The sequence below is a fragment of the Hypomesus nipponensis genome, chromosome 18, assembly GCF_054491055.1.
Source record: "Hypomesus nipponensis isolate SF chromosome 18, ASM5449105v1, whole genome shotgun sequence".
In the NCBI taxonomy this organism is placed as follows: domain Eukaryota; kingdom Metazoa; phylum Chordata; class Actinopteri; order Osmeriformes; family Osmeridae; genus Hypomesus; species Hypomesus nipponensis.
In genome coordinates this window covers 19,667,501-19,690,262 of record NC_140378.1, presented here as the reverse complement: position 1 = coordinate 19,690,262, position 22,762 = coordinate 19,667,501, and the positions used below count along the sequence as shown (strand labels likewise).

At 46.2% G+C, this 22,762-nt stretch overlaps 1 protein-coding gene across 1 annotated transcript in view; it reads left to right on the top strand.

The window, feature by feature from the left end:
* The window catches only part of kif1b (kinesin family member 1B), a 68,995-nt gene that overhangs the window by 31,026 nt on the left and 15,207 nt on the right, over window positions 1-22,762 (top strand). Inside the window, exons 15-35 of the mRNA XM_084681336.1 lie at window positions 401-480; window positions 1,243-1,318; window positions 1,742-1,804; window positions 3,249-3,311; window positions 3,576-3,655; window positions 4,375-4,481; window positions 4,831-4,914; window positions 5,078-5,258; window positions 5,679-5,751; window positions 13,627-13,729; window positions 13,890-13,907; window positions 14,415-14,563; window positions 16,055-16,233; window positions 16,546-16,683; window positions 17,764-18,015; window positions 20,692-20,810; window positions 21,316-21,401; window positions 21,721-21,850; window positions 22,188-22,341; window positions 22,507-22,597; window positions 22,729-22,762. The exon at window positions 22,729-22,762 is cut by the window's right edge and continues 85 nt beyond it. Of these exons, the coding sequence (XP_084537462.1) occupies window positions 401-480; window positions 1,243-1,318; window positions 1,742-1,804; window positions 3,249-3,311; window positions 3,576-3,655; window positions 4,375-4,481; window positions 4,831-4,914; window positions 5,078-5,258; window positions 5,679-5,751; window positions 13,627-13,729; window positions 13,890-13,907; window positions 14,415-14,563; window positions 16,055-16,233; window positions 16,546-16,683; window positions 17,764-18,015; window positions 20,692-20,810; window positions 21,316-21,401; window positions 21,721-21,850; window positions 22,188-22,341; window positions 22,507-22,597; window positions 22,729-22,762 (2,260 nt within the window). The remainder of the gene's footprint in view (window positions 1-400; window positions 481-1,242; window positions 1,319-1,741; window positions 1,805-3,248; window positions 3,312-3,575; window positions 3,656-4,374; window positions 4,482-4,830; window positions 4,915-5,077; window positions 5,259-5,678; window positions 5,752-13,626; window positions 13,730-13,889; window positions 13,908-14,414; window positions 14,564-16,054; window positions 16,234-16,545; window positions 16,684-17,763; window positions 18,016-20,691; window positions 20,811-21,315; window positions 21,402-21,720; window positions 21,851-22,187; window positions 22,342-22,506; window positions 22,598-22,728) is intronic.

The window sequence follows — 22,762 nt, the reverse complement described above, 5'->3', positions numbered from 1 at the left end:
CCAGGAGAACAGCTTAGTTCTCGTGCTTCCTGCATGCTCTGACAGATGGTCAGCAGGGGACTCTGCTGCAGGACGATGTCAGATTATCAGAGGAGGAGGGAACGCACTGAATCCTCTTGTTTCCGGTGTTTCCTTCAGTGTTGATACTGTGGCCTGTGTGTGGGACTCATTGCTTTCACCTTAATGCTAATGTTAATGCTAATGTTATGCTGACCCTGCTGCTAGGCGACCTAGTATCACAACTAAAGCACAACAAGTATCACAATCCTGATAGTATAACGTTAGCACATGTCATTGTTTTTTCAATGCAATATAAATATTGACGTGTGTATGTGTATATATATATATATAAAATATGCATTTATGACATTTACTTACTGTTTCAAACATCTTTTTCCAGGAATCAGAGAAGATCATTGCAGAGCTCAATGAGACCTGGGAGGAGAAGCTGAGGAAGACTGAGGCCATTCGCATGGAGAGGTCAGTATGGAGGGATAGGGTATGGGGTCAAAGGTGAGGGGTCAGTATGAAGGGATAGGGTATGGGGTCAAAGGTGAGGGGTCAGTATGGAGGGTTAGGGTATGGGGTCAAAGGTGAGGGGTCAGTATGGAGGGTTAGGGTATGGATGTCAAAGTTGAGTTCAGTACAGGATCCTTCCATCTACATAAGAACCTGTATATGTACCTAATACTATATACAGTACCTCCATGACAGTGAATATCACTTTAATACTATACCACATGCAGCATACCTCTAGACATGATCTTATTAACGTGGTTGTATTTGAAGTACATTGGCAGCACAGGAGTAGTCTTTACTTCAGTCAACAGCTTATTGCATCAGCTTACTGCATCATCCTGTTGCCCTCCTCACCCTTAAAAGTGAGAAGGGAGCCTGTTCTGCGGGAGCGGGGCTGGTCACACCATCTTAGTCCCTGCTACACGCCAGGTGACGTCTGTTTTCCCGCCAGAAGCCTCGTCTTTACCTGTCGTCAGATACGCTGTGGCACCTTAGTGTAGCAGCTGACACCACAGTCACACCGGACATCACTCCCTGCCTTTTAATCATAGTCTGCACTTCACAGCTGGGAGCTGTCACAGGTTTAAATGGTGGGTTTAGTGTCAGAGGGCTTGAAGAGAGACGACACGGTTCTGGGACTGCAGGGCTGTGTTATGGTTACGTTAAACGGGCCGTCACGTTCGTTGTGACTCTAATCTAAATGTTTTTGCTCTCCCTCCTCAGAGAGGCCCTGCTGGCGGAGATGGGCGTGGCCATACGCGAGGACGGAGGAACTCTGGGAGTTTTCTCTCCTAAAAAGGTAAACCCTGGCAGAGTCTAGACGGGGAACATCCCTGACACTCACACACACACACACACACACACATATACTCACATACACATACACACACACACACTCACATACAAACACACACACACACACACACACATATACTCACATACACACACACACACACACACACACATATACTCACATACACCCACACACCCACATATACTCACACACACACACACAAGTGCTCTCTTTCTGTTCTGACTTCTCCTGCCATCTCCATGGTTTCCTCATCCACCGTGTGCAGGCTCAGTCTCTGGGAGCTGCATTCTGTCTGGGTCCTCCACACACTCTTAATCATTTACATTGTATTTCCTTTTTTTTTTCTTCCTTTCCCTCAATCCCTCTCCCCTGACCTGTCTGCTACTTCCTCTCCATGATTACACTCAGCTACAACCAGACATGCCAGCGTCCTTATTGGACGAGCAGTTTGATAGTTTACCAACCAAGAAGGTTTGTTGAATCACCTCTCTCTCCACTCTGAGATGACCCCAAGTGCACCTACAAGACCCCTTTTGGTCCCAAAACCCAGCCGTTTTGTAGAGATTGTTAATCGTTAGGAATGTGCCTTGTTTGTTTTCCGTAGTTCCTCGTAGTCGTGAGTGTTGTTATGACAATCCTCTCAGCAGGGAGACACGACGTAGCGACACTAAATCGTGACAAACGGAACCTCCACAGCGATTGTCACGTCTTATGACAGCACACCTTCACCGTAACCTAGTTACAGTGGCTTCCATTAAATCCCGCCATTCACACGACTGTTAAGGACAGTGTTGCTGTGACATAGAACGCTCCGTGGACCCTGGTCTGACTTCCAGTGTCATTTCCTGTTTCTCTGCTCCCTCCTCCCTCCAGTTCACAGCTAGAGAGAGAGTTGAAAAGGACTGTAGTGGGTGCACCCCCGCCCCCTCCCCCCCGCCCCCCCCCCCCTTCCTGATTAGCCTCCTCCCCAGTAGCAGCATCACAGCGCCAAAAATACAAAAGAAGAAGAAGTACGTCAAAACGATCTTTTCAGATCAAGCCACGACTGAGGAGGAGGGAAATTTGGCATTTAGTACTTCTGGCTTCTGTAAATGTACTAGGGTGAATATTGTTAAAGTGTGCTGACGCTTAAAACTTCTATGAAGGCAAGAATCTCTGTCTCTCTGTGTGTGTGTGCATGTTGATTATCTGGAGAATCAGGCACCTTATGAAGTTGAAAATCGGACTGTGTATTGCTCAAGACGCAAGTAATATTTGTGAAAGTGTCCCACTTTACCAATTATTCACCCTATATAGCTGTCTGTCAAGATGTTAACTTACATTTATTCATTTAGCAGACGCTTTTATCCAAAACGACTTCCAAGAGAGAGCTTTACAAAGTTCATAGGTCACTGATGATAAGAACAAGATAGCCCCAAAGCATTGCGGGTAGCCAAAACAAGAAGCACACATTGTGAACAACCAAAAAATAAGTGCCAAAGGAAAGAACCATAAGAGCATGTTAAGTCAAGCAAGTTACAATTAAACAACATGAATCTCTAAGTGCAAGTGTACCTGTAATAAAAGCAAACAACACTAAAAATAAAAATAAGATTAACTCAAATAGAATATTTTGGCAGCAAATACAACAGTTTAAATCAGTTACCACTAACCAACAAGAGCAACAAGTCTCTAAGCAAGAATCATGGGATCCTTGAGGAAACTAGCATTGGGTTCAGCAAACCATTCCTAAGTAGCGTTGTACTCCCGGAACAAGTTAGCTTCAGGAATTGGTGAATTTGAGCTAAATGCTTCCTTCCTCCCTCCACAACTGCTAGTTTTTTTTTTCCTTCATTGCATGGTCTCTCATTTCACTCATTCCCTTTTTCCTTCGTTCACTTTCTCTCCTTTCATCTGCTGCGTCTCCATTGGTTAGCTATTCGTAGAGAGGCCATGTGATCTCTTTGCAGACTTAAATGGGGTCTTTTCACCAAAGAAGGTTGGTTGTTTGGCAGATAGTGTTTTGAACTTAGACATTAGATGTGTAACGAGATTAGTGATGTGACCGTTTTAGAGTTTAGTACCCTTTCATTAACTTGATGTCTTAATGAGTGAACGTAATTGTGTTAAAATGTGTTTCCGGCACTTTCTCTAGGATTTATTTGATTAAACAAAGGCAGCTGTGAGTTTATGGACGCTGTAAGAATTCATCTTGCGAAATTTTTGTTCGAAAAATCAATGAAATATTCTCGATTTTGTTTAGACTCCTCACCTGGTGAACCTTAACGAGGACCCCTTGATGTCAGAATGTCTGCTGTACTACATCAAAGACGGAATCACCAGGTAACCGTGGTAGCCGTGAAGCACTGACACCCTTCTCTCCAATAGTCTACGAGGTGCTAGAAAAACTTCCAGTAATTCGTTAGGGAGCCCACTTCACAGAAACCCTCCTCCTTTTATATCCTGCCAGAGGGTCTTTATGAAGTCAAGCAAAGGTGACAGACCATCTGGCTTTGATCACTAGGCAGTTTCTTCTTCTCACATCGAGCTGCTTTCCCTGCCTGCCCTCCCTTGTCCCCTCTGTGTCGTCTTGCTGTTAAGTATCGAGTTACCTGATTGGCCGCAGGTGACGACGATGAGAGACAGGAGCTGAGATGAAAGGTGTTGCTCTGGGGGAGTTCTCTGAAGTGGTGCTTCGTGTCGCTAGCAGGGCGTATAAAACACTCAGCCAGATCCTCAGGGAGGACCTGTCTACTTGACTAAAATGGCCGCCAAGAAGGCTAGAGTGTCGGAAGGGGATCTCTCTAAAATGGCCGCCGTCAAGAGGAGGAGGCGAGGGTGGTGGAGGGTCTTCTCTCTCTTTGTCTCTCTGTCTCTCTCTACTCTCTCTACTCTCTGTCTCTTTCTGTCTCTCTCTCTCTGTCTCTCTCTCTCTCTCTGTCTCTCTCTCTCTCTCTGTCTCTCTCTCTCTGTGTCTCTGTCTCTCTCTCTCTCTTTCTGTCTCTCTCTCTCTCTCTGTCTCTGTCTCTCTCTCTAAATGGCTTCCTCCCCCGTGATTGCAGAGTGGGCCAGGCGGACGCTGAGAGGCGGCAGGACATCGTCCTGAGTGGAGCCCACATCAAGGAGGAGCACTGCATCTTCTGCAGCGAGAGGAACGCCAACGGTCACGGTGAGTAGCACCGTGAACCAGATGAGCTTGGTCGATCGTTGGTGTTCGCATGCGTGCGCATGTGCCATGAAGAGAGTGCGTTGGTGCCAAAGATGTAAATGACTCTTTAACACTTCCAGCCATCCACTCAGAAATGCAACGTTCGCTGCTGCCTCGGCCTAATGCCGTAGATTCTACAGGAGATCCCTTTTGATCGATAAACTGTCAGTCTGTAGTCCTTTAGTTAATTCGATGTTTCAAGCTTTGTGAATTGGAGTGGGTTTTGTCGGTTGGCATGGATGAATCCAGAGTGGTGTGTTTTTCTTCAGTTTAAGGATGTGTGTGTGTGTGTGTGTCCTTGTTGCCGTAGTCGTCGTCATGTTGGTGCCCTGTGAGGGGTCGGAGACCTACGTTAACGGCAAGCGTGTCGGGGCTTCGGTTCAGCTGCGTTCAGGTGTGTATCCCTTCGGAGGTTCCTTTTAAAGTATATTTCAAGTTAAGGTCAACTTTGAGTTTAGTTGTGTTTTAGTTTAGTTTAAAATCCAAATTGTATCCGTGAATCCTTCTTTGCTCCATCCTCCTGTTGACTAGTTTTCCCACTTTTTATCTCGTCACAGGAAATCGCATCATAATGGGGAAGAACCACGTGTTCCGCTTCAACCACCCGGAGCAGGCGCGCGCGGAGCGGGAGAAGACCCCGTCGGCAGAGACCCCGGTGGAGCCGGTGGACTGGACCTTCGCCCAGCGAGAGCTTCTGGAGAAGCAGGGAATCGACATGAAGCAGGAGATGGAGAAAAGGTAGATGTCTCTGATGCTGGAGCCCTTAACACTGTCACCCTAAATTGCATAAAAAATATATATAATGACTGACCCGGTGATGCAAATGGATAGGTGGGTGTTGTGGACAAAATGGCTGTTTTGTTTTGTTTTTTTATATATCAGATGTCAGGTGGATGGTCTACAGACCCCAAGAGACAAGAAAGTTTGACTTTTGAGTCAGTTTGAAGGTTAAATTAGTTAAGGTTAAAGTTGGTCAAATTCTGACTTTTGAATAAACTCCGGTAATAAATTCCATTGAAGCATATCGTACAAAACGGACAAAATAAAATACCTGGATAGTTGGTATAATGTATTACTTTCCTTGCAAAGAGGACACATTCTCCTGTTCATTGATCCATCTATCTATCTAATTAAAACCTCTATGGGCCATTTGTCTAGACTGACTGAGATGGAGATCTTGTACAAGAAAGAAAAGGAGGAAGCAGACCAGCTTCTGGAGCAGCAAAGACTGGTAGGTACTCGTTTATCAAAAATTATAGAATAGTCTTCCCCTTAAGATTCTAGAACAGTCCACCCTCTAAAATTCTAAAATAGTCCACTGACACCCCCTAAGATTCTAGAATAGTCCTCGGTCACCCTCTTAAGATTCTAGAATCACAACACATGTCTTAGAGGATTGGAACACCATATAGGGTTGACCTTGGGGGTTGTTTTTGGGACAGTGCATTTGTGTTATTGATTATTTTAGGAACTTTGATATCCTAAAGTTAATAGCCATTCAAGTTGTTTTTGTGTATTGGGATACAAAATGTTAAAGCATGGTTCTCTAATGGTTAGATCTAGCCTCTATACCAAGAGTAGCTAGTTTAGGTGTTGACGGGCCTTTGCTTCCCACTTGCTCCGTTAAAGTCTGACTAGCACTAATTTCTCACAATGAGCTCTTACACTTTCGAGACACTTCAGGTGTGTGTGTGTGTGTGTCTGTTTGTGAGAAGCAAACTCTTAGCGCATGACTGTTTTTCTTGCATGGAGGTTTGAAATCTTCTTCGCCCAGTTCTACATAGAGAAAGAACATTTTCCCCATGATTTCCTATTCCTGATTCTGACGATAGCGTCTCAGAAAGAATGAAATCAGAAAGAATTAGATTGTGAGCTTCCTCCCTCTTCTAAATTCCTATTTTCCCTGTTCCCACGTTCCCTTCTAGACGTAACTGAACCCTGCAAAACAGCACTTATAAGAGCAGAATGTGAAATAAAAGGTTGATTTCAGATTGAATTCATCCACTTTTACCAACTCCCAAGTCCTGACAACAAAATTGGCTTGTCATACAAAAAGAAATCATTGAATCAGTCAGGGTTCTATTTAGGGTGAAAGGTTGCTGCTTTTGCATGGTTTAGCATGTTTTTTTTAACTCATTCAATGCAGGTCTCAGACTAAGTTACCGTGATTTTCTGTTGAAATGGTCAATGTTGTGGCGCCTGTTGATTTGCTTGGTTTAGATTCTTACTCTAGTTTCCTGCCCTGTTGTGTCTTGAGTAATCAGCTCTTCAATGCAGTTGCTGGTCATGTACAATGCATTGTAATAACTAAGATACCTTGCCGTAGTTTTAATTTTTTCCCGACCGATAGCGACTATGTGGTTTCTCATTGACTTCTTTGGCGACCTCTCTCTGCTAGCCTTACCTGTGCTGATGTCACACACTCAGGATTTGCTCCTGGTGCAGTCAGTCAGTCAAGTCACAAAAGGCTTTATATTCTCAGGTGATTTAAATGTAGGATAAACTCTCACTCACCTCATACAAAAGCATGTCACCTCATGTCCCTATTTCACTCACAAACATCCAGTCATCCAATGCCTTTTGAAGACTCTGTTCCCAGAGGATGTAGAACAACAGAATCCTGAACAGCATTCTAGAAAGTCTGCGTTTCGAAGCAAAAATATGCAGAATTTCTTTGGGATGTTGGATTTTTTTACCCCCACGGATATCGACCATTGACCGGTGGCCAAGTGAACCATCTTAGTCCACTTTAGAGTCTTTCATCTTTTGCAACTGGTTGTGATCTGTAATGTACTTTGTCTGCCAAAATGAGAAACTGCATTTTCTTCTAACATCTTTCTTGTGTAGTGGATTAACACTTTAACCTTCCTTCTGCCTGTCATATCTGTCTACTGGCTTTCCTCTAAAACTGCAAGACCACTTATGTCTCCTTCTAACCTACTGCTAACACTAGAGCAACTCCTAAACAAATACTTTTCCATGGACTTCGAGTGGGAAATTGCTTCAAAATTCAGCTGCTTTTCTGCATGCCTCGCACCATGTTTGGGATCCAGCTATCAAGTGCCCAAATGATTTAAAATTAATGAAGAGGAGGAATTGGGATATATGTCAGAAGAACCTAGATCAACACCTGTCCCCTTTTCTGTTGATATTTTGTTTCTAATCATGATAGTCATGCTTTATCATTTTTAATATCAATATGCAACATTTGGAACAATACCAGCCTAGATGTCCCTATTTGGTTAATTTTATTATTTTTAACTTATGATTGGAAACATCTTCAAATGAGAGAGTTTTGCATTAGTGAAACATCCACTAAACACACATTTACACAGCATTAGATTAAACTTATCAGTAAATGTCAGGGTACCGGAAAACATAAATGAAAGTCAATGAAAGCCACTGTCAGTATCATTTCATTTAATGTTTTGTCCAAGGATTCAATTCCACCTTGGATTTATACTTGTGGGATTCAAGACTGCATGTTTGTCATACATCATTATGTAGAATAATGATATATGTTCCAGAAATGGTTTTTATCATAATTTTGTATTACTATAAAATGGTTGTATCCCAAAATAAATGAATTGGAAGTCTGTTATGTTAGCCGCGATTGAAACACCCAATAATTCAAAGCTCAACTATCAGTTCCCATGTTGCATATTCATACCTGTATCCATCCTTTTAAAAAGCCATCCTTCCTCTTTTAATTTCCCCATTTTAATTTCTCCCATTTTGTTGGGAACCTTTTTGGTTCGTGTCCTGTTTTTTTCCCCCCCCATCAAGGACGGAGACTCTGATAGTGGTGATGACTCAGATAAGCGGTCTTGTGAGGAGAGCTGGAGACTGATCACCTCCCTGAGGGAAAAACTGCCTCCCAGCAAGATGCAAACCATAGTCAAAAAGTGCGGTTTACCCAGCAGCGGGAAAAGACGAGAGCCAATCAAAATGTACCAGATCCCCCAGCGCCGCCGGATCACCAAAGACTCCAAGTGGGTCACCATCTCCGACTTGAAGATCCAGGCGGTGAAGGAGATCTGCTACGAGGTGGCGTTGAACGACTTCCGCCAATCGCGGCAGGAGATCGAGGCGCTGGCCATCGTCAAGATGAAGGAGCTCTGCGAGAGCTACAGCAAGAAGGACCCCAACGAACGCGACTCGTGGCGGGCGGTCGCCCGGGACGTGTGGGACACCGTTGGGGTCGGGGACGAACGCATCGAGGACGTCGTCCCCAGCGGGCCCCGGGGGGGTGGAGGGGGCGGGGGCGGGGGAGGGGGGGGAGGGGTGGCCGACATGGACGACCTCAAAGTCCACATCGACAAGCTGGAGGACATCCTAGACGAAGTGAAGAAGCAGAACAACATTAAGGACGTGGAGATCCGCGCCCTCAGAAACAAGATGGTCAAGATGGAGAAGGTGCTTCCCCTCATTGCCTCGGAGGCCCCCGATTCCAAGTCCCCTGGTGTGAGCCCTCCCGGCAGCACCGCACGGACCCCCAGCCCCAGAGAGGGCAGGCCCCCCTTGGCGGATGGAGCTGAAAACGAGCACCCAGAGCATCAGATGGCTGGTGGGGAGGAGGGCTCCACCCTGCGTCGGGGCCACATGCGGTGGATGCGTCAGGAGCAGGTGCGTCTGAAGAACCTCCAGCAGCAGGAGATCTCCAAGCAACTCCGCCGGCAGAACGGCCCCCATCGCTTCATACCCCCCGAGGACCGCAAGCTCCGCTTCCCCTTCCGGAGCAACCCCACGCACCGCAACTCCTGGAGCCCCGGCACACACATCATCATCACCGACCAGCAGGTCATAGAGCTGAAGGTGCCCAAAGAGGCCGTGGAGGAGGAGGAGGGCGGCCAGGACCAGGCGGAGGAAGGGGGTGGAGAGTCTAGAGAGAGGCCGGCCCCTCCCGTGGTCCAGATTTCCCCTCCGTTGCCAAGCCCTGTCGTACTACGCCGGAGCAAAGACCTAGAGCAAGGCCAGGGTCCGAGGCAGGGCCAGAGGCAGGGCCAGGGCCAGGGCCAGGGCCAGAGACACAACCATAGGAACAACAACAACCACCAGCAACAACAACCCTTTGAGCGAGGACGCAGCAACTCTTTCAACCACCGCCAGAGATCTTCTGGCTCCATGGAGTCTCTGCAGCAGCCTGACAACAGGAGGCATTCTCAGGGCTTCTACGCGCCGCGCCACTACCAAAACCAAGCTCCGCAGCCACACCCATACCCCCACTCCCACCCTCATCCTTACCCCCAACCCCAGCCCTACCAACCCTGCCACTACAACACCATGCCCTATCCAGACGCCGGCTTCTCTAGTCACCAGCAACGGTACCACCAAACTGACCATCCAAACCACCAAACCAGCTTTCAGGCCCCACCTAGAATGCGCAGACAGCTGTCCGCTCCTAACCTAAAGGCTAGCAGAGAGACGGCTGTGTAGATTTGGGACCTTGTGGAAGAGGTGGGGGGGGGGGAGGGGGATGTACTTGGAGCAGACAAACACATTACAGATCACAACAAGCTCCAAATTATTTTGGTCCACATTGAGTCAAAACAGCTCAAACTGAGAGGTCTTGTGTTGAACAGTGTGTTTGGTTTGTTGTTGGTTAATCCAAAACTTGTAATTAAGGAGAGAACAGTTGATTTTCATCATCCGTATGACTAATGCCAGTGTGTCAGGTGCGTTGCACTGTTTGTCAACACTTTGGGAGGGCTGTCAGGAAGCCATTGAAGCCAACTGAAGGTGGAAGGATTGACTGAGGAGAAGTCCATACATCGTCACATATTCACATTGTTCACAGTTTTACACAGATCATCATTTGTTTGTTTGCCAGATCCTCATTGTGGCTTTTCATCCTGTGTTTACATTTTAGGTCGTGCAGTATTGGCTCATTTACAATGTTTAATCCGCCATGACTCTTGGATGAGAGTCAGTGGTTTCTATTTACAAACCTATGAAGTGCTAAACTGTCATTCACATTTTGTTTTATGTGTAACAATTGAACTATTAAGTTTTAAGGTAGGATATGCCTGAATTGGTATAACATCCAGAAATATGGTGACACAGAATGCACAAAACTATCTCATCATAACTTTACCTGCCATAGGAAAACATGTCCGTTTTAGAAAAAAGGATTTTATGTATTTAGAATATTCATTTATCCTAAAAACCATTGATCAGACTTGATTGCCTTTTGAAAGGAAAGAGACTGAATGATTGGTACAGATTTCAAGAGTGTCTCAATGGTTCGCTAACATTAGCATTTCCCTACAATTACACCCAGACTACAAAAACCTCTCTCTCTCTCTCTCTCCCTCTCTCTCCCTCTCTCTCCTTTCAATCCCTTTTGACCTGGTTTCTAACCCCTGCTTACAGAGAGACTGCTAACTGAAAAAACAAAATTACCATAAAATCTGCCATTAATGGAAACTAACAAAGTTAACTTGGGGAGCTGCAAAAATGGGATAAAATGAGAATTGTTCTTGTCTAGCCAGTCATTTCAAGCTTTTACATGTAAAAGACTAGAGAGATGCCCCCTCTCACCTTAACAGTGCTGCACTTCCTCAAATCTGTGCATAAGCTGATTTCAAACTTCTCGTGGACAAACTGCAACTTTGGCGGTGGTTTACTCATGGATGTGAAAAATGTAGACGTCACTTGTTCCGAACCTCTTTGTTCTGACATTACCGCACACAGTTAAAGCACCTCTGTTCCCACGGGGATGTCGCCGTTCTCCTTGGGAGTCCTCTGAATCTATTAGAATTGCATTTATTATTTCATGGTTCACCGAGTTTGTGCACAAAACACAGTTCCCGATCAGAGAGTCCAGCAGAGTGTTGCTATGGTTTCAGAAGACTCACTCGAAAGAATCCTTGGAAGGAAAACAGAGAATTTGAGGTCTTTGCATATTTCAAGTGATTTATCCATTCAACATTGTGAAGAAGTGACGTTACAATAGTTGTTTGATTCTTCCTGTCGATTTCAGAATCTGTTGGTGCCAGCATTCGTGTTAATCATTGAGTAAGCAGTTTCTGAACCTTAAAGCTGGACTATACTTATGTGAAGACACTGCCTTGCTGTTTTGCATCGAAGAAAGTGGGAAGTAGTGTCTGCCTTATGATCCTGGCTGCTTGCATCAAGTACTGTAGCTTTAACAAAACCCTGTGACTAATAAAACAGCACCGTTATAAGATAGTGTTTCAGGTGCAAAAACTGAATGATTTAAATGTTTGGAGAAAAATATTGGTATCTTATGAACATTGGAGAGTTAATCAAAAGAATAACAATCAGTGCTTAGAATGTAGAGTTTATAGTATAGTGCCTGTTCTGCTTTACCGCGTTATAAACCAAATGAGAATCATGAATATAATATCTTATATCTGTGCATTTCGCTTCATTTTAAACAGCTAGTGCCTATAAGACTATCTTTGCATGCCTTAGACCATATGTGTTCTGCTACAATACATGCTTCAGTATAGAATGTTAATTAAACTATGTACTGGTGCCACTACACATTTTACTTTCAGGAGAGCTGGAAAAATATGCAAAATTATATGAATGGACAATGTACAGAGTATACTGTTCTTTTGAGAAACAAATTACATATATATGAATTTTATGTCGGGTCTAAGATCTTTAGTGAGTGTTTCAGTGTCAGTCTAATATCTGGAACCTGTGCCTTGCTAGGCTGTGTAAACCACCTTGTGTTTCCTTGTAAGTGGCTGAATCAAGCACCTTGTGCAAATATATATGAACTTTTTGTTGTTTACTGGTTTATCTAGGATATAATGAATCACTTTGTGTTGCTGGAAATCAATTTTCAAAGTATGACTGAAATAAAAATGACTTGTTCAAAATGCAGCTACAGCAATCTAACTGGTACCCATCTCATTGTTTGATTTACAAATATATACCTCAAATCATATCCTTTCCTTAAAGTTTATAAATTTGAACAAGTAATAATTAGATAAGCTTGAAAAATTTGATCATCATCTAGGTTCTCAATATGGTAGACTGAATCTAATTCAAACTTAATTGATAAAGACGGGAAAAAAAAACAATTCTGCATTGCCTGTCATTTTATAAACATCATCATTGATCATTTCATTTTCATCCCATCGTTGTATTGAGTTACCACAAACTTTAGTATAGTTTAGCCGTGAAGAGATTGTCTTCCTACATGAGGACTGAGTTTCCCCTGAGCTGAAAGGGTAGAGGGATGGAAGGAGTTAATGATGTGAAAGGCTGCATTGTCCCTCCAGAAGACCCTGAACAAACAGGATGAGGTCACTGGCAAAGCTGTCTGCTGTGAGTCTCCTGCTTTCAGAGCTCCCCTCAGTGGAGTGCTCTGTAGTCACCTCCCTCCAGTCTGGTGAAATGAGCCGTCACATAGTTTTGACCACTTTAGTCGTTTATTTGGCAGCGAGGACATCAGCAGTGTCATGGTTGGAAAGATTAGATACGGTTTTGCCCTCGTTGATTCTTTTTTATTTATTTTAAACCGGTTTGATAACTTTCATTTTCTAATTTGCACATTTAATAGGCTACGTCAGGGAAGTGACCCTGTGCCCTGAACTCCCATTGAACCCACTCTCACTCTCTCTCACTCACCCACATACTCACTCTCTCACCCACATACTCACTCTCTCTCTCACTCACTCACAGTCACACTCGTACAGAAGTAGTAGCTTGAATGGCTGATGTTGTTGTTGTTCTGGTGATTCAGGCTAGGCTAGGCTAACTCCTTCTGTAGTCCTATCTGTTGACAGGCAGTGTCCATTGTCTCCTTCTGGTGATTCAGGGTAGGCTAGGGCTAGGCTAACTCCTTCTGTAGTCCTATCTGTTGACAGGAAGTGTCCATTGTCTCCCTCTGCTGATTCAGGCAAGGCTAGGCTAACTCCTTCTGTAGTCCTATCTGTTGACAGGCAGTGTCCATTGTCTCCTTCTGGTGATTCAGGCAAGGCTAGGTTAACTATTCCTGTAGTCCTGTCTGTTGACAGGAAGTGTCCATTGTCTCCTTCTGGTGATTCAGGCTAGGCTAGGCTAACTCCTTCTGTAGTCCTGTCTGTTGACAGGCAGTGTCCACTGTCTCCTCTGCCGTGCTGCGCAGGTCTATGAGAGCAAGTTACAGGAACTCCAGAAACAGGTGGAGACGCGCTCGCTGGCCGCAGAGACGCCCGACGAGGAAGAAGAAGAGGAGGAGGAGGAGGAAGGTGTGTGAGATTCATTTGCTACTCTGTGTGCTAACATCCTAAACATGGAGGGCGTCAAATGCATTTGAGGCCCCTCTACAATACTTATACTCTTGACATTGTCTCAGGGAGTTCCTGAAAAGTGAAACTATATTGTGTTGTCACCTTTTTTTCTATACAGAACCGAATCTTTTGGGATGTGCGTATCGCCTATTTCAATAACATCAAGTGGTCATTTTTCGACAATACTAAGATTGACATGCAATTCACAGTAAAAAAATAAAATAAAATCAAAATTCTTATTATATTTGTTATCCACTAATTAGAGAATCACATCCATACTATTAATTCCTTCATCAATTATGCTAACACCTAAAAAGAGCATAATAATGTTGTCATTTGTTTGGAAAAAATCACAATCCAGATCAATACAACAATCTAAAAAAGTATGGTATCAAATCAAACAAGTAGTTAACATCACAATTGTGAAGTGTGTGTGTGTGTGTGTGTGTGTGTGTGTGTGTGTGTGTGTGTGTGTGTGTGTGTGTGTGTGTGTGTGTGTGTGTGTGAGAGACTGTGTTTGTGATAGTCATTGTGTGTCCGAGAGTTTGTGTGTGTGGTAGAGATATAGTGTGTGTGTCTGTTCTTAGGCCTGCATGCATCTGAGTGTGTGTCGCTCCTAAACAGTCTAATCCTAAACCCCCAGTGCCCTGGACCCAGCATGAGTTTGAGCTGGCCCAGTGGGCCTTCAGGAAGTGGAGGTACCATCAGTTCACCTCCCTCAGAGACCAGCTGTGGGGCAACGCCGTGTACCTGAAGGAGGCCAACGCCATCAGCGTGGAGCTCAAGAAGAAGGTAACTGAGGGAGGGAGGAGGGATGGAGGGAGGGAGAGAGGGGAGGAAGGAGGGAGAGAGGGGAGGAAGGAGGGAGAGAGGGGAGGAATGGAGGGAGAGAGGGGAGGGATGGAAGGAGAGAGGGATTGAGGGATGGAGGGAGAGAGGGGAGGGAGAGAGAGAGGGGAGGGAGAGAGAGAGGGGAGGAAGGAGGGAGAGAGGGGAGGATGGAGGGAGAGAGGGGAGGATGGAGGGAGAGAGGGATGGAGGGAGAGAGGGAGAGAGAGAGAGAGGGGAGGATGGAGGGAGAGAGGGATGGAGGGAGAGAGGGGAGGGAGAGAGAGAGGGGAGGAAGGAGGGATGGAGGGAGAGGGGAGGAAAGAGGGGATGGTGGCAGGAAGGGTGTAAATCCTGACACCCACATACTGTTGTATGATCTAAAAGGACAACACAAGTTTGATGAACATTTCCAACGAGACTTGATTGATCTCTACATTCTCCACAAAAACACAACATTCGACCTAAAGGGGATGTCAGGAAAAATGCTGAGCACGACTCCTTTCAGATTATCCGGGCAGCGGTGGTATTTATGTCAGGGACCAACACATGGGGATATTGTATAAATCACAGCTAACATGCGATGGCTGCACTGTTCTTGGGCTGTTCTTTATTATGGTCTGTCTGGTCCCTCCAGAGACCTGGAATTTATCCTCTGATTATAGACATGTCAAGCTGTAGGAGCAGGGTCATAAATGTTGAGTCCACTGTCACATATATGCCTTTGACATGACTCCTTTATTTATCTACAGTTTCTGCTCTCTTATTTATGTCCTGGTTTGCTTTTTGCTGGAATGGATATGATCTCAGTAGGCCTCGGTAGCACAGGGCTGACCATGGACGAACGTATGGATTGATATGACTTATTCAACCTTGTCACGTCCACAGGGGAGGCAAGGGCTGTGTGTGAGAGGGACGGGACATGGTCCTTTCAGCACACAGCTGGAGAATTGACGGTTATTAAATGACCCGTGACTGTTTTCTATCTCTGTTATTGCTTCCTTCTCCTCCCCTCCTCTCCTTTTTTCTTTTTATCTCCAACTTTCCCTGTCGCTCTGTCTATCCCTTTCTCTTTCTCCGCCACCTACATTTTATTTATTACATTTACTGAATTCTTTACTCCCTCCTCTCTCTGCCTCCACTCCCTCCTTCCACCCTCCTCTCTTTCCCTCCACCTCTCCCTCCTTCCACCTCTCCCTCCCTCCTCACCCTCCACCTCTCCCTCCCTCCTCACCCTCCACCTCTCCCTCCCTCCTCACCCTCCACCTCTCCCTCCTTCCTCCTCGCCCTCCACCTCTCCCTCCCTCCTCACCCTCCACCTCTCCCTCCTTCCACCTCTCCCTCCCTCCTCACCCTCCACCTCTCCCTCCTTCCTCCTCGCCCTCCACCTCTCCCTCCCTCCTCACCCTCCTCCTCTCCCTCCCTCCTCACCCTCCTCCTCCCTCCCTCCCTCAGGTCCAGTTCCAGTTCGTACTGCTGACGGACACCCTGTACTCGCCGCTGCCCCCTGACCTGCTGCCCCCCGAGCCGGAGAAGGAGCGTGACTCCAGGCCCTTCCCCCGCACCGTGGTGGCGGTGGAGGTGCAGGATCTGAAGAACGGGGCCACGCACTACTGGTCCCTGGAGAAGCTCAAGTACGCTCCGCACCGACTCTGAACCACCACCATTCATTTTAAATAGAGCGTTGTCAATTTTCATTGCATTAGATTTTTTCCCCACACAATTGGAAGTTAAAATGTAGTGATGTATGTGTGCTTGTAGTATACTTTGTGGTTCAGTGTACCAGACATCAATCAAGTTTTGTCCTAGACAAAAAACATTTTCAATGGAGATTTTCACAGAATATTTCTCTTACTTTAGGACTAGACTTAATCTATGTCTGGGGAAACTAGGTCTAAATGTATACTTGAAGTATAATACTTTGTGGTTTTGGCACGTCCCTGCAGGCAGAGGCTGGAGCAGATGAGGGAGATGTACGACCGTGCCGGAGAACTGGCCTCGTCCGTTCAGGACGACAACGAGGGCGCGCTGACAGGAAATGACCCGTTCTACGACCGCTTTCATTGGTTCAAACTGGTGGGAAGGTACGCTAGCCAGCTCTGGGCATCCTGTTCTGTGTCACAGCGTTTTGAATCGACTTGTATTGTGTTCAGTCTGTCGGTTTTCGTTTTATTTTTAGTTTTTTTCTGTCGGTTTAGAAGTATTGTTAGTTTTTATACTTTGACGCCGGCATCAGAAGGGGTTGAATTAGTTTGGTGTGTACAACTGAGGTCATTTATATGAACACTTCATGCTTCATTCCATTTACACCGTCATCCATTCCATTATTTATGTTTATATGTGGTTGTGGTTTTGAATTTATTCATTTTCTGTCATTGGAGCGTTTAGTTTTATTCATTTTACGTTCCACTTTTTGAACATGTTTTTTCAGTATGTTTTGTTCAGTCTGACCAGTAAGGGTTTCATTTTTCATTTGTTATTTTCACTTTGTATTTACTTCATTTCATTTTATGCATCTATACCATTTTGTGTTGATGTGTCTTTTGTTCAAGTGATAATTTTGTGAGAGCTTATTTTGTTTATTTTGAATTTGTGTCAGCCCCTCTGGAAACAGATGTGACAATATTTGCTCTTAAAAAAAACATTTCGCACAATGAATGAAGCAATAACGATGATTTTCTCTCTACGATTCTGATGTACGTTGATCATATACTCAGTACTGATACAAACCACACCTTCCAACTCTTCACTCTTCAGTAGAAAACTCAAACTCTATGAACTGTGTTTAGTTCTATAACACTTTCCATTGTTACCTTCATTCGCTGCTTGCCCCTCCTCGCATCCCCACCACCCCCCCTCCATACCTCCCCCCTCTATTCCTCCCTCACTCCACCTTCATTACACCCTTTCTCCTACCTCCTCCCCTCCCCTACCTCCTCCCTCCCCCTTCATTACTCCCTACCTCCCCTCCCCTTCATTACTCCCTACCTCCTCCCCTCCCCTTCATTACTCCCTACCTCCTCCCCTCCCCTTCATTACTCCCTACCTCCCCTCCCCTTCATTACTCCCTACCTCCCCTCCCCTTCATTACTCCCTACCTCCCCTCCCCTTCATTACTCCCTACCTCCCCTCCCCTTCATTACTCCCTACCTCCCCTCCCCTAGCTCCCCCATATTCCACGGCTGCGTCAACGAGCACCTGGCGGACCGCACACCGTCGCCCACCTTCTCCACGGCCGACTCTGACATCACCGAGCTGGCGGACGAGCGCCAGAGCGAGATGTCGGACCTGATGGACGACGAGGCCTTCGTGGACGACACCAGCTCCGACGCCGGCACCGAGGAGGGCTCAGACATCTTCAGCGACGGCCAGGACCCCTTCTACGACCGCTCCCCCTGGTTCATACTGGTGGGAAGGTTGGTGACCAGCCATGTCGGTGTAGCTGGGGTTCCCCCCCCCCCCCCCCGCACAAGCCTGGCCGGGGGAGACTAGGGGTCATTCTCTGGACTGTCGTTCTGTGTAGCTTATGCAATGACAGCTTTATTAGCATTGACTGCTAGGCTGCACTGCCTCGACATTTGAAACTCTGATATTTAAGATCACCAAGTCACTTACCGACCCCCCCTTAACCTTCCAGAGCAGTCTGAAGGTTATCTTGTTAATGCTAAACGCTAACTCAGTCAGCCCTGAAGTAGTGGGATCTAAAACGCAACAGTCTCTCAGAACAGGCTGCGGCACAGCCAGAGATAGAAATGGCTTCATCACTTAATGATGTGGAGAGTTAAACAAAGGCATCTGAGCAGATGTGATCCCATAGTCTGAGTGTCTTGCCCTAGTTTTGAGACGTCGCTGCTTGGTACTCCCCTGTTCCTCCTCTCACTGTGTCTGTATTCATAACAGAGAAACATCCAAAACCAGAGTCAAATTACATACTTACATTTACATTTAGTCATTTAGCTGACGCTCTTATCCAGAGCAACTTACAGTAAGTACAGGGACATTCCCCTGAGGCAAGTAGAGTGAAGTGCCTTGCCCAAGGACACACCGTCATTTGGCCCGGCGGGGAATCGACCGGCAACCTTATGATTACTAGCCCTACTCCCTCAACGCTCAGCCATCTGACTCCCAGTCAGTTTACTTGGCTAGTAAAGCTGATTCTGGTTAATCCGTTCTAAGAGTAGAAGAGTTAGAGCTGTCAAATGTCTGTGCAGAATCATAATAAAGTATTTATTTAACGACTGAACATCATACTAACTTGTAGTGCCAAACCACAATGAACTCTAACTATTGCCGTCCCAATACATCTAAAATGTTCTTGGTGTTGGTGGTGCTCTGCAGTCCCACAGTAGTTAATGTAACCTGATGACGTGTGAAGTGTCTCTGCATCTGTAAGCAGAGCGACCAGGGTGTCCAGCGTCTCTACTCTCCTCTTTAGTCCAGGCTTGTGTCGTTGTCTCCCATGTACCCCCATCTCACTGCTGACCACACTAACCTCCACCCTGACTCTGGAAGGTTGTCCAGTAGGGGCGACACGATCATCTGTCTGGTTACTTGTATTACCTCTGATTCTACTTTGTTCCCTGTTTTATCTGTCTTTGTTTATTATTATTATTATTATTATTATTTTTTTTATTTTATTGACCTTGTAAAATGTGTTCAACTTGTGTTCTGTTCTATGAGGTTTAACATTGTAGAATCTTAATGATTCTAATTCTTACTGTTACTGATTACATCATAAATAATTTTGTTATAATCTATGAAATTAGATGAAAGTTAAATAGGGGAGGGTATAGCTTAGTGGTTGAAGCATTTGACTGCAAATCAGGAGTTGGCAGGTTTGAAAATCCCCGTTCTGCACAGTACATCTCTTTGGATAAAAGCATCTGTTAAATGACTACATGATATAGTCTTTCAACCGTGATTGACGATGTCCAGTATCCATGGCACCAGTGATACCAGACACACTTTATTCATATCGCATCAGCCCCTACGCTCAGCCAAGTAAACACAGCCCACCAATCAGTGTGCCAGATTGATGCAGGCCCAGCCTGACTGAGCTGTCATCTTTATAGTGCTCTCTCCAGCTACCTGCGTCATTGTGACCTCAGCAGTCTGCCTGACATTTCTCTTCTCAGCCTTGGGTTCTCTCTGCAGAAGAATAGAGAAGGAAGGGGAGGGAGGGAGGGAGGGAGGGAGGGAGGGAGGGAGGGAGGGAGGGAGGGAGGGAGGGAGGGAGGGAGGGAGGGAGGGAGGGAGGGAGGGAGGGAGGGAGGGAGGGAGGGAGGGAGGGAGGGAGGGAGGGAGGGAGGGAGGGAGGGAGGGAGGGAGGGAGGGAGGGAGGGAGGGTAAAAAGGGAAGTATGGAGAGAGGGAAAGGAGAGAAGTGGAGGGAGGGAGGGTGGGAGGGATGGGGGGAAAGGATGGAGGGAAAGGGGAGGCTGCAAATCACCACCACAAGACGACACGTCGTGGTGTGACTGTGACTGAACACACCCTTTCAGCAGGACGCCAGTCTGTTACCTGCTGGGCTCCAACCTCACGCTCCTTTCACTTCGCTCACAAACAGCCTCTTGTTTCTTTTCATCATTTGGTATTCAACCTTGTTTTGTTCGTGTTGTTTACATATTAATCAGCCCCGATTTGTGTCATTAGTAACCCTAAACACAGATGAAGTGACTAACCACGTACGCTTCTGCTTAACTGTGCGTGATTGTGGGACGTGGGACGGAGGATAAAGTCATGTTCAGCACACACGTACGCGTACGCATACATGACTCATCCTGCTGCCTCCTTGTAATTGGTCAGAGCTGCACTAATCCTGTGACATCATCCACATGGTGGGTAGGAATGATGTCACAAGAAAGAAGGCAGACTTAGTAAGGGTTCCGCACTGCCTAGTTCCATTAGCAGTTTATCCATTTACATTTTAAATAAGTAATGTAACAAACACAAATATAATATCCGGTTCATCTATGCTCTTTATCTAATTGAAGCTTGAACTTTAACTTGGGATTTGAATATCCAGGACGATGTGCTTTGATGACCATCTCCGGATCTTCACCTCTCTTCCTCCTCCTCCTCCTTCTCCTCCAGGGCCTTTGTGTACCTGAGCAACCTGCTGTACCCCGTTCCCCTGGTCCACCGCGTTGCCATAGTGACGGAGAAAGGCGAAGTGCGTGGTTTCCTGCGCGTGGGGGTGCAGGCCATTGCTGGTGAGGACCAGAACTATTACGATGTCTCTGTCTGTGTCTCTCTCTGTGTCTCTCTCTCTGTCTCTCTCTCTGTCTGTCTCTCTCTCTCTGTCTCTCTCTCTGTCTCTCTCTGTCTCTCTCTCTGTGTCTCTTTCTCTCTCTGTCTCTCTCTGTCTCTCTCTCTTTGTCTCTGTCTCTCTCTCTGTCTTTCTATCTCTACCCTGCTCTGGGGGTACAGGTTATTGTGGGTGAGGATAGTGAATACTCTAATCGAGTATTCTCTAGATTCTCCCCCTATAGTATAGGTTCTCCACACCCATTTTAATGTAAACAATAAAGTCTTTTAGACTCCACATCCTGGAAACAAAGACCTGACTTACCTAAGGGTTTGAACGTTTTTGAGACTGCTAAGAATCTAGGTTCCTTAGTGCCGGGGACAGAAGACAGTGTGTGTGTCAGTAAACACATTGTTGTGAGTGTGTGTGAGGTAACGTGTGTGACATAACGACAACTCGTCGTTTCCCAGCTGATGAGGAGGCGCCTGACTACGGCTCCGGGGTGAGACAGTCTGGAACCGCCAAGATCTCCTTCGATGACGAGTACTTCAGAAAGGTAGAGAACCAGAAACAATTTACACTAGTTACATTTTATCTAGGTTAAAACCCAAAATATTACAAAAAATAAGTAATTTACTATAATAAATTAACATAACAATATCATCTTTTGGTTTATTTAACATTTAAAGTAGCAGTATACAAAATAAAGGATGGTTTTATCTTCAAGATTTACTCATAGGTTGTTTGAGTGTTTCATTTCTGCCACATGCTAGATGTTCATTCCTGTTCTCTCCTTCCTCTCTCTCTATCCCTCCCCCTCATTCCTGTTCTCTCCTTCCTCTCTCTCTATCCCTCCCCCTCCCTCCCTCGTTCAGAATGACTTTCCCTGCACAGTGATGACCCGCTCTGGCATCTCCCTGGAGGAGCTGCGGATCGTGGAGGGTCAGGGGCAGAGTTCAGAGATCATCGCCCCCTCGGAAGAGCTCCACAGGATCAGGGACGTGGGTGAGTAGAGGCGTCGCCCACCCACGGCCCTTCACCCCGCCCCTCGTAAACATGACCCCCACCCCCCCCGACAGAGAGTCTCTAGAGAGGGGATAGTCTTTAGAAAGTGACACCTGGCATGCTCAAAGCAGATTTTCTTAAAAAATGTACAGAGAGAGAAAGACAGAGAGAGAGACACACAGAGAGACAGAGACAGAGACAGATGACAGGCAGCAAAAAGAGCCTGAAAAGGACCGGATTCGAACCCAGGCCGCTGCTGTAAGTCCTCGCGGTACTGCAGGTGAACTTGTCCTGCGATCGAGGCCGCCCTGGTAATGTGACTTGTTTTTGGGGGCAGATCTGAAGCTAGGGGACTTGGGCGAGTCCAAGCTGGGGCCTGGAGAAGGCCTGGCGGCCCGGCTGGAGGTGGGCAGCATCTTCACCTTCAGAGTCACCGTCCTGCAGGCCAGTGGGATCCTGCCCGAGTACGCAGACATCTTCTGCCAGTTCAAGTGAGTCCTGTTTGACCGGACGCACACACACACACTTACTGTACGCAGATACACACACACACACACACACACTTACTGAATACAGATACACACACACACTTACTAAACACGCAAATCCAGACCCTGAAGTTTATACTGTAGTGACCTAGACTGTTCTCCCTTCAGCTTCCTGCATCGTCATGACGAGGCCTTCTCCACTGAGCCCCTGAAGAACTCTGGAAAAGGATCTCCTCTGGGCTTTTACCATGTCCAGAACGTAAGGGGACACTCCTACACACACACTCTTACCCTCCCCCCACACAAACACACACACACACACACACAGACACACCAACCATGGCTAGAGCCTTTTCTGTAGCATGACCTGATGTCCACCTTCATGGTCAGATATCCGTGGAGGTGACCGAGTCCTTCATAGAGT